At 35.3% G+C, this 16,630-nt stretch overlaps 2 protein-coding genes across 4 annotated transcripts in view; one reads left to right on the top strand and one right to left on the bottom strand.

Moving 5' to 3' along the window:
* The window catches only part of LOC129000081 (cardioacceleratory peptide receptor-like), a 131,022-nt gene extending 125,350 nt beyond the window's left edge, over positions 1 to 5,672 (top strand). Inside the window, exons 5-7 of the mRNA XM_054426959.1 lie at positions 2,446 to 2,703; positions 3,238 to 3,333; positions 3,896 to 5,672. Coding sequence (XP_054282934.1) covers positions 2,446 to 2,703; positions 3,238 to 3,333; positions 3,896 to 4,074 — 533 coding nt within the window. The 3' untranslated portion in view covers positions 4,075 to 5,672. The remainder of the gene's footprint in view (positions 1 to 2,445; positions 2,704 to 3,237; positions 3,334 to 3,895) is intronic.
* Positions 5,673 to 6,198: 526 nt separating this feature from the next.
* Positions 6,199 to 16,630, bottom strand: part of LOC129000079 (retinoic acid receptor RXR-alpha-B-like) — a 52,240-nt gene continuing 41,808 nt past the window's right edge. For 2 of the 3 annotated variants that reach the window (XM_054426957.1, XM_054426955.1), the window contains exons 5-9: positions 14,832 to 14,984; positions 14,200 to 14,311; positions 13,248 to 13,472; positions 11,795 to 11,979; positions 6,199 to 10,677 (exon numbers count right to left, since the gene is read on the bottom strand). In XM_054426957.1, the coding sequence (XP_054282932.1) occupies positions 10,603 to 10,677; positions 11,795 to 11,979; positions 13,248 to 13,472; positions 14,200 to 14,311; positions 14,832 to 14,984 (750 nt within the window). In that variant the 3' untranslated portion in view covers positions 6,199 to 10,602. The remainder of the gene's footprint in view (positions 10,678 to 11,794; positions 11,980 to 13,247; positions 13,473 to 14,199; positions 14,312 to 14,831; positions 14,985 to 16,630) is intronic. The other variant, XM_054426956.1, reaches the window with a different exon arrangement.

Raw genomic sequence — 16,630 nt, 5'->3', positions numbered from 1 at the left:
CGTGGAAACCACTGCAAATTAGAAAAAACTTGCGGAAAAAACGTGTTGTATAGTGTTTGAAAGACTAATTATTTATATGCTTTATAGTGACTGTAGGAAAAATATAATGTGTAACACGAGTGCAAAAGGCCTTTGCTGCACTCGAGATCATTCCGAAATTGCTTTTCCGTAAACATTGCTCTCGTGTGCAGCAAAGTGCCACTTTGCCCACTAGTTACACAAATAACTATTTCCGACGTTGTAGTTAGGTGTTCTCAATAATATGGTATCACTAATTTCCAGAGATATACTGATAGGTACATGTATTGATTCATTCAGTGATAATTAAAGTTAATGAAAATTGTTGGTGTAAGATAGAGAATGCTATGTTTGTTCTGAATGAAGGGGGCAAAGAATTTCAAGTTTAGGACAAAAACAAGCAAAAACATCTTGTTTGTCCAATGTTAATAAAAACTTAAGTGTCAGTATAAATCGTTTTAAAGTGGAATAAAATAAAGAATCGTAAACTAATGCCGAACAGCGGTTTTATGAGATCCATCGGAGGAAATGAAATTGTGACTTCCGACTTCATCACAATTGTCGTAAACTTGTCTGTTCCTGGAATTTGCAAACAACATGTCTTAAAACTGTAAGTTTAAATTTTTTGGAATATTTGGTAAATATGTGTTTTAGACTCATCTGTGTCTGTAAAGTGGTAATTATGTTTTAACATTTTAAAATCTATTGAACCCTAATTTACTGTTCATCAATAAACTGTTAATATTTTTCTCTATAAATATCATAAACCACAACAGATTGTGTTTGTAGTATTGGAATAATGAGTTGTTGTCAACTCCTTCAATAGGTAAGCCGGGTATGGTTATAGGATCTACCTGGTAACGATATAATAGGGGAGTTTACAAAGTTGATGATGAACTGTATCCATGTTTATCATGTTCAGAAACATCTCCATTCAACTCTTTACTCAAGAGGTTAAAACTTTTAGCCCAGCTCCGCTTGATCTATGGAAAGCTGATGGTTAGAAAGAGCCATCAAAGAGGTTTTTGTAAACATGCAAGTACAGTCAATCGATCTCAACCAATGGCCAAGCAGATCGGAGAGATGAGTGGGAAGGAAGGACACAACAAACGTGGTTGACGTTCTCAATTTCCCTTGTCTTGCTGAAGACTGTGGCTCCTGCGCTCCTCTCTCGTGCAGGTACGAGTTCTGGTTCAATGATGAAAGTTTGGTAAGGGGGTAATATCCCTTGACGAGGATTGAGGAGAGAGGCAATCCTAGAGAAGGAGGAGAGACCTAGAGTGAAAGTATGTATTAAAGAAATTACTACACTACACGAGTGTTCAATATGGGAAAAGAGAACATAAATCAGAACAAACCTAGACAAAAATAACCCTTGGAAAGTATATGAATAACATTAAAAACTGTTTGAACAGTTTGAGGGGAGTGTAGAATAGGGTTAGGAAGTTCTTAGGGGTATGCAGAATTTGAGGTTCAGTAGAAAAATAAAAAGTGGGGTGTAGGGAGGGTTAATTTTGGTCCTTTCTAGTGTTTTGTTGTTGAATGGCTTGAGGAATAGCTGGAGGCTAAGGTCACTGAGTCAAGGGTGGATGTTGTGAAAGGCAGACTGGGCAACGCAGTGCTTCAAGTTCAAAACCTGGCGGACTGTTGTGGAACTGCATGTGGAAGCCATTTTCATTTTAGCAGACGAGACGAGGATCGCATTTGATCAACAATGGAAGCAGCTATGAAGCTTTAAGCACTAGTACACAATGTAATATCTCTTTGTCTTGCTCTGAATAATCTGCTACAACTGAGGGGACAAATTCAACGTCATGATGGTTGTCCCAGTAGGGTAGGTATGCAGGCCAACAACATTAAGGGTTGAACTTGTACGATATAGATGGGAGGGAAAGTGTTCCAGGGCAATTGTCTTAGACAGACGAGGCCACATGAAAACCAGGTCCTCGGGCATCATATACATATGGGTTTGTTTACAACGGTGTATTATGAGTCTGCGTAATTTGGGCGATGAACTGAATGGGAGACAGGGAACGAGGTTGATGAGGCCTGCAGGTGTTGGTGTCGTAAACAGTGACTTCTTGTAGGTTGTTTTTACCTGGAGCCTTGGCAACGTGATGGATTGTGTTTTATTAGATTTACCTTTGTTGTTGCCTGAGTTCTTGAAGGTAAGATGTTTATTTCACCCTAAAAGAAAAATATAACAAGAAAAAGATTGTGTTCATCCCACTTTATGAAACGTCCTAATTATTCCTTTATCATGAAGTCAGATGCTATGAAACTATTAGGACTCTGGGAGAACTCACAGGGGGAAGGTCATACATCACGAAAGAACAAACAATCCAACAGAGAAACCTTGTGTTTGTGTTTTTACACTCTTCTTCTCTGTAAGGTTTACTCATACGGTACTGATATGTTGTGTTCTAGGGAGGAGGGCCAGACTGCTGGTTGTGGGTGCCTGGACACTGGCTCTGGTGCTGTCTGTCCCCATCGGAGTGTTGTACCACGTACGTCCAGTGCAGGGCAGACCTCAGTGTTGGATTGAGTTCAGTGAGCCCTGGCAGTGGCAGTTGTATATGACTCTGGTCGCTACTGCTGTGTTTGTAGCTCCTGCCTTCATCATATCCATCTGCTACGCTCTCATCGTCACGACTATCTGGGCCAAGAGTAAACTGTATACTCATAGTGAGTATCTAAAGTGTTATCATGTTTTTTTCAAGAGGTTGGTGCTCTTTACTTTATATTTGGCAATCCACATGGGCCACAGAGGCCTGTTATGGACCATCAAGGGGTGAGTCGGTACAGTACAAGGGTGAACTGTACTAATAGAAACAAGTGGAATGTACCATGATCCTAACCAATGGCATCGCTGCCTTAGGCCCAAAGTCTGTGGCACGGTTTTCTTTACACTGCCAACCACGTATTGGTCCCCTTAATACCCTGACAGTTCATGGAAATTGTTGATGGTCCATAAAAATAACAAACCTGTTTAATGTGGTGACTTGGTTGATGTAACCAAACCCTGGCCTTCAAACTGTCAACCAAAATTAACTTAGTCTCAGGTTGTATGGTTATACTTTCAATTAAAAAAAAAATCAAACCGTTTAATGCACAATTCAGATGGTATGGTGATGCATATCAGTAGCGATTGGTTTTGATGGAACTCATTATATTTACGGTAACTATGAATAAAATTAGTAACAACTCAAATTTTTCCAGAGCCAACACTGGATGACACAAGGAGAGCAAGTTCTCGAGGAATCATTCCACAAGCAAAAGTGAAGACTGTCAAAATGACTTTTATTATTGTTCTAGGTGAGAAAATAGATTTTTTAAATGACATAGTGATAACATTTATAATTTAGTAACACCAAATCTCCTTTAAAGTAAGATGGAATTAAATGCAGAATGAACTGCTATACCGGTATTCTTTGTTTTGATTCTCAATATTCTCATTAATCTTTGAACATAAACTAGAAGGTATGCTTCCATGGAGAAAAATCCTGTCCTTGGGCTTAACCATAAACAAAAATAATTAAATAATAAATATAGACTATCAGACGTGCTGTGGTTACCATAGGTTCTAGCGCACACCACTGGGAGCGCCATGTAGTTACGTAGCGTGTACGCCGTAACTACATGGCGCTCCCAGCGGTGTGTGCCAGAACCTATGTTAACCGCAGCACAGCTGACGGTCTATATTTAATTCTTTTTGTCTATGGTTTAACTGAATTGTTCAAACTTGGATTGCTTCGACTTGTCCAAAACTTAGCTAGTATTTTGGTCAGTTCAGTCGTCTCCTGAAGACTAAGAAAACACCTCCTGAACTTATTAACTAAGATTACCCATTTTTTAACATGATATGAAATTGTTTCAGTTTTTGTGTTATGTTGGAGTCCCTACATAGTGTTTGACCTGCTGCAAGTATACGGCTACATTCCACGTACACAGAGCAACATCGCGTTGGCAACACTGATCCAGAGTCTGGCTCCGCTAAACAGTGCTGCCAACCCTATAATCTACTGTATGTTCAGTGCGAGCAAAGCCACCAGATAAATATTCAGTCTCAATCTCAACCACTCTAATATTACGGTACGACTCTCAATGACCCGACACTTATGTGACCAGGAGGGTATTCGATTTTAACATTTTGGATAACCTAAAAATAATACTAAATTAAAACCAATAAGTTGAGAAGTCAACATATGAAGCTTTTTGTACTTCTCGACAATTGGAAGTTTTTAAATTAATCAGTTGGTCCATTCTTTAAAAATCAATATTTATTAAATACAACAACTATTTGATTTCACTTATTGACTCTCTCATCAAAAGAGAACAGCTTTATCTCGTAGGCCTGAATAACTTTAAACTCTTTAATTGCCAGAAAATACGTATTGTCATAAAAATACATTGGTACATCAGTAATTACATCAATATTTATACAGTTACAGTTTCCTAGTTTATGGTATTTAAACTATAAATCAAAGTCAATGGCAGTACAGGTTGCAGTCTTAAATTATTTAACATTGTAAAAAAGAATTGTACATTAAAAAGTACATAAGCTTAATTCTAAAACATTTTTTCATGGAGGTCCATGTACAAACCTTCAATATAAATTAAATCGAGCCTATCCGTATTATGCTGATAAAGTCAAGTAATGTATATTAAGTTAAATTGGTATACAACCAAAGCACAGGAGTTTATCAGTACAAATTAATTGTATCTGTAGTCAAGTAAAAAAATGTGGAAATAGCTGCAAAGACAGAGTTTGTCTTCTGTCTGTAAGCAATTGAAATTCCAGTATTGTATTGTAAGATATTAACCGAGGACTTGATCATGGCAGCGTTAGTTTTCCGAGAGTGTCAGATTATCGAGGGTCAGCTGTACACTTACGTATACTATTCTTATAAAGCCAACAGTGGCGCTAACGTTAGGGATTTAAGCACTTGTCTATTATAATGTCCTTTATGTACGGTTACTTGATTTGAAACTTTAGTATATTGTATATGTGATATTTTTTAGACTTCTATTAAGCCATAAGATTTAGACTTGGATTGAAAGTGAAATTTTGTAGTCACTTTGGCTTCATGTTCCTATGTGAATGTCGACCTTCACTCCAGTAATCAATATTCTGATAAAAAAACCAACAAGATAATTCAATTGTTCATTGTTAATATTATGGGTTTCCAGATAGAACAATTTAAAGAAATATAATATTTTTACACTTTTTCTTACAGAGTTAAGGAGAAAGTTTGTAACAGTATATTTTGTATCAGTTGGACATATTACTTACCGATACTGTTATTTACTGAACAAATACAGTTTGGGTTAATGTGAAATGTGAAATGTTTCATTATTAAATGTTCACATTGTAAGGTGTTACAAGAACAAAACCTGATACTTGTGTTTAATAAGAATAATTTAATCAGTTATTTTAATTTCCATCTAAAAAAACACAGAGGTTGAACTAAGGCTAAATACTACAGTATTTATCAGTCGATATTTTACATTACAGCCACTGCCAGAGAAAATATTTTGGAATGTGATTTACACAATAAAATAGACAATATTGTAAATATGTATTTATTACCATGTTGTTTGTATACCGAATAAGCTTAATGTTGTTAAATGTATTTATGATAATTCGTATCACAATATAAAGCAAAATGAAAAAAAAATTTCAACAAAATTTTAATTTTCTTTCCTTTTTCCCTCTTTGCGTTTAGTGGTGAGAATTCAGATCAGGCAAATGCATGGTTTTAATCTGCCTTTAGATTTCCAAGCTTACAAATCTGAGAACTCTCAACCCACACCAGGGATGGTCCAAATATGGTAAACCCTTACCAATTCAGCATAAACGGACTTGAGCAGTGGTGGATTACCTAAAGTAGTTTGTAGTTTACTGTTTTAGCTTGGTTTAGTTCCATTTAGAAACAAATCCACCATTGTTAAGTGAATTTTTGTTTGTGTAGACTAGACTTTAAACCGTTCTTGAGAGGCTTCTGTAATTTGAATAAATAATTAATATATGCCAGACTATATTGAGTAATCAATAAGAAACTCAGAGTAAAGAAAGTGATTCCAATATATCAAACGAAAACCTTCACAGAAGTGAAAAGAATCTAGATCTTCATCCATATTTGATTTCCTAACGAGGGGCAAATCAAAAACATGAACATGTTATGGGCAAATATTTATTATTGCATAAAACTACAATAATTTATCGAAATAACAGATTCCTTGTTAATAAATCGTTGTAATCAGTCCAAATGGAATGTAATAAGAGAGCGCACTAACTAAAATATTTACAAATCATACCTTAAATCTACTGTTTAACTGAAATATACATATTATATAACAATATTCATTATAATAAAGGTTCTATATACAAATTTAATAACAACCGTAGAGGGATTAGTATACAAAACATTCAACCTTAAACATAATAGGACAAACCTCAGTTGTAAAATACAATGTAATACATGATAATAATACATTCTCCAATCAACATCAGATAAAAACTATAAAAGCATTAATTTACATTTCAAGCATAATGTAACAGTTTCAGAATAACAACTTGTGAAATAGAATAAAATAATGAGACTTAACAAATTTATCTAAAACGGGCATAATACCATTGACTTTTGTGAAGTAGACATTCCATCTATATGAACCAGATGTCAAATATTTTTTATATAAAAAAAAACATAGCTAAATGAGCCAGTCACAGATTGCGCTAGAGTCTAAAATTCTATTGTCTACCTTATTTTTTGTTACTGAGTTGGTTGGCGTGACATAACAAATGTTTTAGCTTACAATAAGTCATCCTACCAGTTTGATTTAGTTAAAAATTTACGTGCTTGACAGAAATGAATTACTTTACATCAGCGTAATCGTCAGTGGCTCTATACATCAACTACGACCATTTAGATTTTTTTAACTAGCGACAACTTTAACACAGATGATGGAATGTCTAGTTTCATCAATAGTCAAAGATATTACTTCAATTTAACAGCTGTAATAAATGTGTATATCCGTATGACTTTGTACATAACAAAAGCGGTAACTTACAATGCTTGTACAAGAGATTTGTTTGCTGCAACTAACCTGCAGACTAAGCAAATTTACAGCCATTTTCTAAGGACTTGTCAAAACAAGTACACAGTGAAAGGGATTTTAAACTTATATCCACACAGTTATCCCTTAATAGTATTGGCTCAATGAGTACTTAGGTTTGCTGCTACAAAGAAAACAAAGAATTTCTTGTTTGTGTTAAACTTCTAGTTAAACAAAGAGCATAAGTCAAAGAATAAGTACCAGTAACCTTATACAAACAGTGTATTAGCTAGCAATTAATTAAATCGTATTAAACTAATGGGGGTGAAATGGGAAACAACCTACTCAGTTACTAGAGGCGTAAAATAAAGTGTAGGCCAACTACACTAAATTTTTATAAGTTAATTTGAATAACAGATCGACTCAATTAGGATGGCTAACAGGGAGGATAGTCGTGTGATACAGAAAAGTTCCCCAACTACTCTTTCGCTACTCTGACTCAATACATATATCAAATTAGATCCAACAACATTTTCTAACAAAGCGATGGTGGTGGGGAAAGGGTTCTAATACGCACAATTGGGTACAATTTCAGCAGACTGTAAAGTACAAGCATTAACTATTGGATAATGAAGTTGTATTAATAGTCAAAGGTAAAAGCTAACTTGAGAAGTAGTAAGCCTCAAAAATTGAATAGGAGTTTAACACAAGATTGAACTATTGGTTATTTGGGTAAAACCCCTTTAAAAATGAGTATAAATAAAAAAAATTAATCCAAACCAAAACAGCTTGTCATTTCAAGAGGGAAAACTTGTGGATTTTTGTACGTGTGGCTACAAGTTAAACCATTGTTAATGACTTGTTAAAACTTTACACTAAATCTAACAAAATAAATACAATGCTCTGAATACAGTACAGGTATCACGGAATCACCAGTTGAAAATAAAAAATTAGTAATTCATTAAACAAATTATTTGTCACAGAATTAAAAAAAGGTTTAAAATGAACAACCTATAAATCTATGAAAGGAGTAACGTATTAGTCAGTTAAAACAATAAAGATGAAATAATCAAGTACGACTCAAAATCCACAACCTAGTTGGTTGACAAGCTTTGGATAAACGATGATTTAATAAAACAATAACAGAACAGTACACATATTTACTACAAAACTTTATGTAATTACAAAATAAACATACTAAAAACAGAAAAGGAAGAACAAAGAGATCATGGACAATTTGCTAGTAAAACATAAAAATGATTTTTGCAGATAAACTTTTTACTCAAGCACAACACCGATATCTCAAAAAGCATTAGGCCAAAACTAAGGACACAAATATTTTGATAAAAATGTAAAAAAATGAATCATTTCTTTACAGTTCAGCCATTCAAAGAACCACTTGGCAATCAAACTTAAACTAGGGTTAAGGTTGCAAACTTTAATAACGACTTAATTCTGATCAAAGCACATTTTCTTTAAAATTTATTATTTCGGCCTCAAAGTCAAACTGTGGCTTCCTAACAATCAACAACATATACTCTCAATCAATAACATAATTTCAGTAGTGATAATAATGGACTTAAGTCAACAATATTTGAAGATAATAAAATACATCCAAAAACGGTTTTTCACCACACTATGATGTTTTTAGCTGTTTTACATACATTAATTGGTAGCTGAAAGTTACGTTTTGCTGGCCATGCCAGCTATCATCGTCATTTGCGGACTGAACAGGTTTTAACATCCCTAGGGCCGCAAAATCAGCTGCCCGTTTACTTTCTTCAAACATGAATGCATCTATATGAATAAAATTAGAGTTTTGTCTGTACATTGCTCAGAATCATAAACTTTTAGGTTATTTTTACGTTTTATACATTAGAGAAACCGAAACAAGTCTCATCTAAATTTCTGTCTGTCTTCATGTCTGTTACGACCCAAGAGCCATTTTACGCGGCCTACTCCTGAAAAACGAGAGTACCTATCAAGTTCCAAATCATTTTAATGTATTCACTGGATTGGCGAGATTGTCTTTAGCCATTAAAATATGGCGTCACCACTTTGTAAATAAAATGACGGACGTTTAAAAACCCAATTTTGTGCGATTTTTTATAAAGTTTTCTCCCAATGTTTAGCACATATTCTTCTATGAAATAACGAACAGCTGTTTAAATCAAGATTATTTCTTCTAGCTGTCACTGATATGTTTACATTGAATGTTGTTTACAAATACCGCAACCATTTCCGATCACGTTTTGAAAGCAAATCCAAACCAATTAAGATTAAAAACGTTTTTCCTTACATAACGGATTTAATTAATCGCAAGTGCAATAATATGTAGGGTAACAGTAAATGAAAATAGAGATTATTTGTGTATAAAATTGTTCTTGAGTTTTGATAACCGGGAAATAGACCTTGAATCATTGCTGTATATTGCTGGGAAACTTACATTTTTTAAATGAGCGTTTTCAGTCGAGACTCGGCACACGACCGACGCGCGTCTACTTGTCTATAGTAAAAATAAAAGTAGGCCTACTGTGTATTTATGTTTTATTCGTCATGTGTATAAGTGTACAGTTCGTGTATGTGTTTCAAAAACTCCAAGACGCACCTAATGGGGAAGCTCAAGACCTTTAGGACTGATGATGGTGATTTAATTTCGCCGAAATGCATCTCCTGAATAGGATACATTAGGATCGACCAGCGGACACAGGTAATTTAGCCTTTTATTGATTGTTATACCGATCCGGAACAACAACAAACGACATAAAATGAAGTTATGTATAATAAATAGTTTGGCCAGCATATCTGAAAATATGCAAACCAACTGCTGTTCTTTATATAAGAAGGTTTCAACTGATTACTATTAAGATCCCCGTGCGTAGAACGGGTACACAGCTAGTATTAAATATAGAGTCAGTATCCATAGCATTGCAATAGAATTTTTTTATTGTCTCCGCTGCCTAGCAACTATTTATTATTATATTTGCTGATTTCTCAAATTATTTCTTCACATAACCTTTTTTTAAGTTGTAGTTGTGTTGACTATCAGTGTGCATTATTATTATGGTGAATAGTGGTAATAGGGTATAGTGTGGTGAAAAATTGCGTTTGTACCATGGACCGCAATGGTTTTGCAGCTCTTGATCGAGCCGGCAAAACCACATTTTCGGCCCTAGGTACAAAATATACTATTACTGAAAAAACTTTTAGACCTTCGGATTATAAAAACTACAAGAACATTCTTATCAATAAAATTGTTCTACATAGTAACAGAAAAACATTTAACTATGCAGAACCTATTGCATTATGAGTGCAAGTGAATTAATTTAATGATAAAACTATTCTATAAAATAACAGAAGCACCAACTATTTGTTTGAAGAATATTCGTAGAAAGAATACTACACACAACAGAACTTCAAACACGATAACAACTCTTAATTCTGCTAATATTACTTTCTCTTTAGATCCACATGGAAAGAAAAATACTTACGATAACACTTATACTACACTTATAATAAAATTTACGTTTAATCAAGTCGTGAATCTGATGGACTTTCCAGCATTTCCATCAGAAAGGTGTCGATGGGAGCATCACCAATGAGCTGCAAATAGAAAATAACAGGTGAATCTCACACAAACCCAATATATTCAGGATCATAACAATATAAGAACATGAACTTTTTAACAATAAACAATGAATATCTGAATAAACAAGCAAAAAGGTTGAGTAACCTTAAAAAATGTTAAACATTATTTTATTAACACCCCTAGTTTGAATAATGAATTTTAAAACCCCATCTTACCTAAACCCAAGGCTAAAAGCTCCCTTAAAATGTTCCGATCCATTCCAAACATCTTACATCATACCCTAACTTTACCCCTTGTGTAATCGATAGAAACAAAGTCACTGGGACATTAAAGTACAGTAGAACCCCTCATATCCGACCCTGACAGGACCGGGAAAGGGTGGATATTGGGAGGAGCACAGCAACTTTCATAACAAGTAAAAAAATTATTTATTTTTAACAAAGATTACAACATATAACAATGAATACTATCAGGCGAAGCTCAGGTCAGGTCGAGCCAGATGCATATTCCGCAACCAACGTGAAGGATTTGTGAAGATGCGTTGTTGAAAATGGACTATATTTACCGTGATTGTGTTTGACGATGAGGTTTCCAAGACCACAGAAGATGTTCAAGATCTTGCCATGTCCTTGATCTCGCCGTAACCGTGGAAGGTATTTACAATTTCTCCATTACCGTGAAAGCTGTTTACAGTTTGCTGTTATTGTGGAAGATGTTTGTGATTTTAGCATGAAAGATAGTCATGATTTCACCTTGATTGCAGGCCATGTTCTCAATCTCGATATTAGCAGGGAATATCGATTTTATTGTGGCTGCAGAAGATGTTCACGAAGTCACTGTGACTGCAGAAAATTTATCTTGATTTTAACGTAACCACCCTGTAGGTCTGATAACCCGAGGAGTCAGTTATGAGGGGTTATACTGTGTCATTAAAAGCCAAATAAATTACATGACCATCAATGGTTTCCTAAAACGTTTTAAAAACTTGCACACATAAAAGAAAAGAAATTTACGAAAGGCACTTAAGCATTTATAATAAAGAACATGTGATCACATCACTTAATTGTACAAGATAGAAGAACCAATCATCCAGTCATATAAACACAACCAATTCGTGTTTCTGGCACTTACCTGGTAAAAGAACAAGTGCTCTAGGCACTTAAGGCTGATTGAGCGCAGAGCTGGTAACCTGAGCAGCAGTTTGGCGAATCTACCAGGCTCCTCGGGATGTCGTAGTCTTGTGTACTCCTCCAGTGTAGCGTACACCTTCTCTCTCAGTGCCTCTACCTCAGACTGGGACTTGAGTCCTCTCACACCTGCAATGTCAAGGACCTCAGTTGCACAACTGTTTGATAATGATTTAACCAAATACATTAACATAAACTAAAACTTAACAGCAGTATTGAATCCACTGCGTACTGTTATAGTTTCAAACTATTACAGTTAAATCTCTAAAATCTGGCTAAATCCATTCACAGCAATTTCATGACATTGCTAGTCGGTATAATGGTATAGTATAATCCTGTTGCTTCACTTTGCGAAGAAAAGAAAATTCTGAACATCTTTTGCTATTGCAAAGACATGGAAGATCTTTGATTGGGCAATTACCGCAGACGCTTTCTGCCACCGCAGAAACACGACCAGAATATAGGCTCGGTTGGGTCAATTTTATCACAAGAGCTTGATCACCAGAACTTTCAGGTTAGGTTCGACTCAGAGTAAAGTCTAAATTCACATGGTTCTCAATTAATTGTTCAATAAGTTATCTTGTAAATGCAATTCTTACATATTCAGGTAGTGGGTTAGGTATAATATTTTCATGTTACAAATTACTAAAATCACAGCTCATCAAAAGCTGGCTTAAGGTGTTAACGGCAATGAGCACGATCAACCTCAGGGTAAAACCTTTCTTTTAAAATAGACAGTTAATAGTCCTTCCTAATTTTTCCTCCTTGTAGTCCTCATAGTAATTATTTATATACATTTCCATGTTCCAATCCTCAGGCATCCATACCACTCTTCCATTTACTTATTCCACATACATCTTCAAGACATAAGGAGATTGACACAATTTTCCTGTGGTAAGAGAATAAATATGATGTTTCCATGACAAAGGGTGATTATCACAATTTTGCTTCGAGATCAAGAAGGATGATCTCAATTTTGCTGTAATCAAAGCGGGCGATAATATCTATGCAACCAGGGAAAATGTTAACGATTGCCATGTTCACTGCAAACTCAATATTTTTATGTTATTTCCCCATTTCTATTATTACCAACCATTTCACTAGTCTGGCACTAATTAGTTACACCTAGAGCAACTGATGCTCGAATTTGAGCAATTGCAAAGTAACACAGGCGTTAATTCAAAACAAATAACAGTCATAATTTCCGATTACTTAAAAGAGTCAACTCGAAGATAATGTAATCAATCACTCCACTCCAGTTATCGAAACTGAAAGGGAACGCTCTTGTGTGTATCATGGGTTTACTATAAACAGCTGTAATTAATACAAATTATTCGTGTGTGCAAGTAAACAAAATCTTGTATTCATTAGAATAATTTCTAAAGCACTCTACTTACTGGGATTGAAAAGGATGATAGAGCGAAGACACCCGAGCTCTGTCTTGTCCATGTTCATCTCCCTCATCTTGGCCACTAGCTCAGTGAGTACCCTGTCAAAGATATTGCCTACACCAGCCTGCTGGGCAGAGTTGCGGTGAACTGTCAGACCAGTGGCCAGAACGATGCCGTCCCTCACCTCTACTGAGCGATGTGAGAACGCAGCTATCAACAGTTCGTTCCATCCTACAACAGACATACAGGTTCATCTATTGCAATCTCCTTCAAACCCTGACACTGCCAATCAACACAGCTGATTCTAAGTTTGTTGCTTGAATTAAGTTATGTGACAATCCATAGTTTAAAACTATTTCCTATAGTTGAATTAAGACACCAAAAACAAATGTTCTACAGATACCGCTAGTAGTATAGTAGGATAGTAAAATCATACGTATACAACAGTCAAGGATACTTCAATTTGTTTCAATGTATTGCAGGTATAAAGGAACACCGCTAGAAGTGCCATGGGCAATTGTTAATATACTAAGGCCAGCAGATGTTGCCATCGATCAGCCAAATCCCTGGTACTTTCAAACACACATCTTTTGATGTCAATGGCAGCAAAGACTGTATATGTAGAACAAGTGAATCACTTTGACTTGCTTATTTGTGACATGAGACAATTGTAATAAGATCGCTAGTGTCGCTGGTGATTGCTGCAGCTCTGGAGGCAATTATTACTATCTGCTGAATAATTTATCAATTTAACATTGGGGCATTCGTTTGTAGATTAGAGACAAAAATAGTATACAATCTGTGTTTCAAGTATTTTATGGTAAGAATTTTGTATAAATTCAACTAAGCATAGTTGATACCACAATATACAGTGGACTTTAAATGAATCACATTACCTGACAAATTATTTGTGATTAGAGGGTGCTAGGTTAAGATAGATGTGTAAGGCTTGACTCACCTGTCCTGAGCAGCAGCACTTGGTCGTCCAGAGGCAGGGATGTGAAGTGAGGAATGTGTTTGGCCCACTCTACTAGCTGAAACAGCTGCTTATCTGTGGCGTGGCAAATGTTCTGCAAAGCAGTATGCAACACGTTGTAGGATCAACCGAAACATTAAGTAACACTCCTTAATTCTAGAATAGTAACGTTTGAAGTTGTGTTAACGTGAAATTGGTTACTGAAGTAGACATCCCATCTTTGAATACTGGTGTAGCCAGATTGTCTTGAAAAGAAATAAGCCTCTTAGTGAGTAGGCTATTAACATTTAAATTGAGAAACAATTATAAACAAAGACCATAAGTGAGCAAGTATTTAAGTGGTTGGATTTAAACAATTTTTTAACTTGAAATAGACTAACGATCCAATTTTGAGAGCATGAGAATATGCATCAAATTTAATTCTTACTTCTTACAAATGCTTTAAAATCTTGTTTAGTACACTAAATAACTACACTCTGCGATTTTCTTTACATCGTGTATATTTGTTTTGTTTGGAATCAGAATAATATTCCAAATTGAGAATAGAAACCGTCTTTTGGTATCAGGATTGAGAACATGCGATAACTAAGAGTTACTTGTACTGTACAACTCACGTCAACTTCCAGCTGGACCTGGTTCTTGCACTCCACTCGTTTCTCCGCCTCCAGTATCCTCTCCACAGGCATATCAGTGTGCATGCTGCTGGTCGACTCCACCTCATTCTGGTCTCTCTCCTTGGTCCGTTGTCTCTCCTCCTGACGATCAAGCTTTATGTTAGTTCAACAAACAGACAATAAGTAGAGCATCAGATGCAGGGAAAAGTGTTGGTATCGTGTCTCAACGTCAAGTTGTCTCCTCGTAAAGTTAACTTGACACAGATAAGTAAGGGAACAACTTGACGTTGAGACAACTTGATGCAGACATAAAAAGGGACGATTTGGCCGTAGCGCACCTTTCAAGCTGTCATCTCCACTTTGTACAGCTGCGTCAAGTCGAGACAAGTTGACATTGAGTTGTAAAAGTTACAAATCGAAACGTTAAAAGAACAGTCTTGACGGTGGCATACCTGTTAGGGAGTTTCAAAGGTGACAGCTTGATGGCGACCAAGTGTTTCATAGAAACTATATTTAGTACAACACTAAGCACTATGTGTGCACATCTCACGATTTACTTGTCACTAATATTCCTCTAACTTCCCAGCTAGATGGCACATGACTGGTCGCACCACAATAACGTAATCACTTACTATCAGCTGTCAGGACGAGTCTTTCTGTGTTATAGTGTGCTAAATGTCTTTCAATAAACAGCTGATGTTTATCAAGAGGAATGTTTAGAACTTGTTTAATAAAAACCACAAATTCAATTAGTTTTAATGTTTTTACATTTTAAACAATCCTCCTTTGGATAACAATCCACCCTCAAGGATATCACAGACCCTCTGACAAAAACCCCTGAATAAAATCTAACATTACGAATTTCCTAAAAGTCCTCTATCGTGCAAGGCAAAATTATGCATTTAAGATTTTAGTGGGAAAATTGGAGTACACTTTTGTTTTCTGTAACATCACGTGATAATAAATTTGTTTAGAACACTAAAATAATCCACTTACTAATACAAATACCCCCGCCGCAGCAAACCTGCAGACTAAGCGAATTTCCATTTGATTTACACTAAAATGTCTACTTAAAAATATAACATTTATTCCCGATTTAAATAGAATTAGTTTAACAAGTACTTAGGTTTGCTGCATCAGGGAGGTAAAACTGTTTTTTTTATGTTAATAGTTAGTAAGAAATAAAAACATTTTTCAAATTTGATCAAAATATGTTCATAAACAAGCAAACTACAACAGTTTACTTATTCTCCATAAGAATAACATGGGAATTTTTAATTTACAATTTTTTGGAATTTTCTCCATAACCATTAGGCGCATAATAACGCTTCAATATACTAAATTATTTGTTTTTTAAGCTCTACAAAATGGTTTGGAAAGAAATTGCTAAATTTTATGTTTTTTGGGTCAAAAATGCGAAAAACCTATTTTTACCCCATAAAACCCCCCGTAAACCCCCGTTCCCATGGTCCGATCATGCTGGATCGCGAACTCGTTCGAATAAACGTAGGTTTACACGTTTGTACCAAATTTCATCAAAATCGGATCATTTTTGCTCGAGTTATCGTGCTAACGGACACATATATATATATATATATATATATATATATAAATATATAAATATATAAATATATATATATATATGAATTTGAACGGATGGTGTTTTTGGTCTCTAGGGACCTCGAAACGAAAAAAAAAATCGATCCCGCGTCCAGGTCTTACCATGAGTACTACGGTAATAGCTTATTCCCTATATGGGAAATTCGCTAAAAGAAACATAAAAAAAGAATCCCCACAAT

The sequence above is a fragment of the Macrosteles quadrilineatus genome, unplaced genomic scaffold, assembly GCF_028750875.1.
Source record: "Macrosteles quadrilineatus isolate MER2022 unplaced genomic scaffold, UCM_ALF_1.0 Scaffold_8__2_contigs__length_117827958, whole genome shotgun sequence".
Classification (NCBI taxonomy): domain Eukaryota; kingdom Metazoa; phylum Arthropoda; class Insecta; order Hemiptera; family Cicadellidae; genus Macrosteles; species Macrosteles quadrilineatus.
Note: the sequence above shows the minus strand (reverse complement) of the source record. Positions and strands in the feature narration are given on the sequence as shown.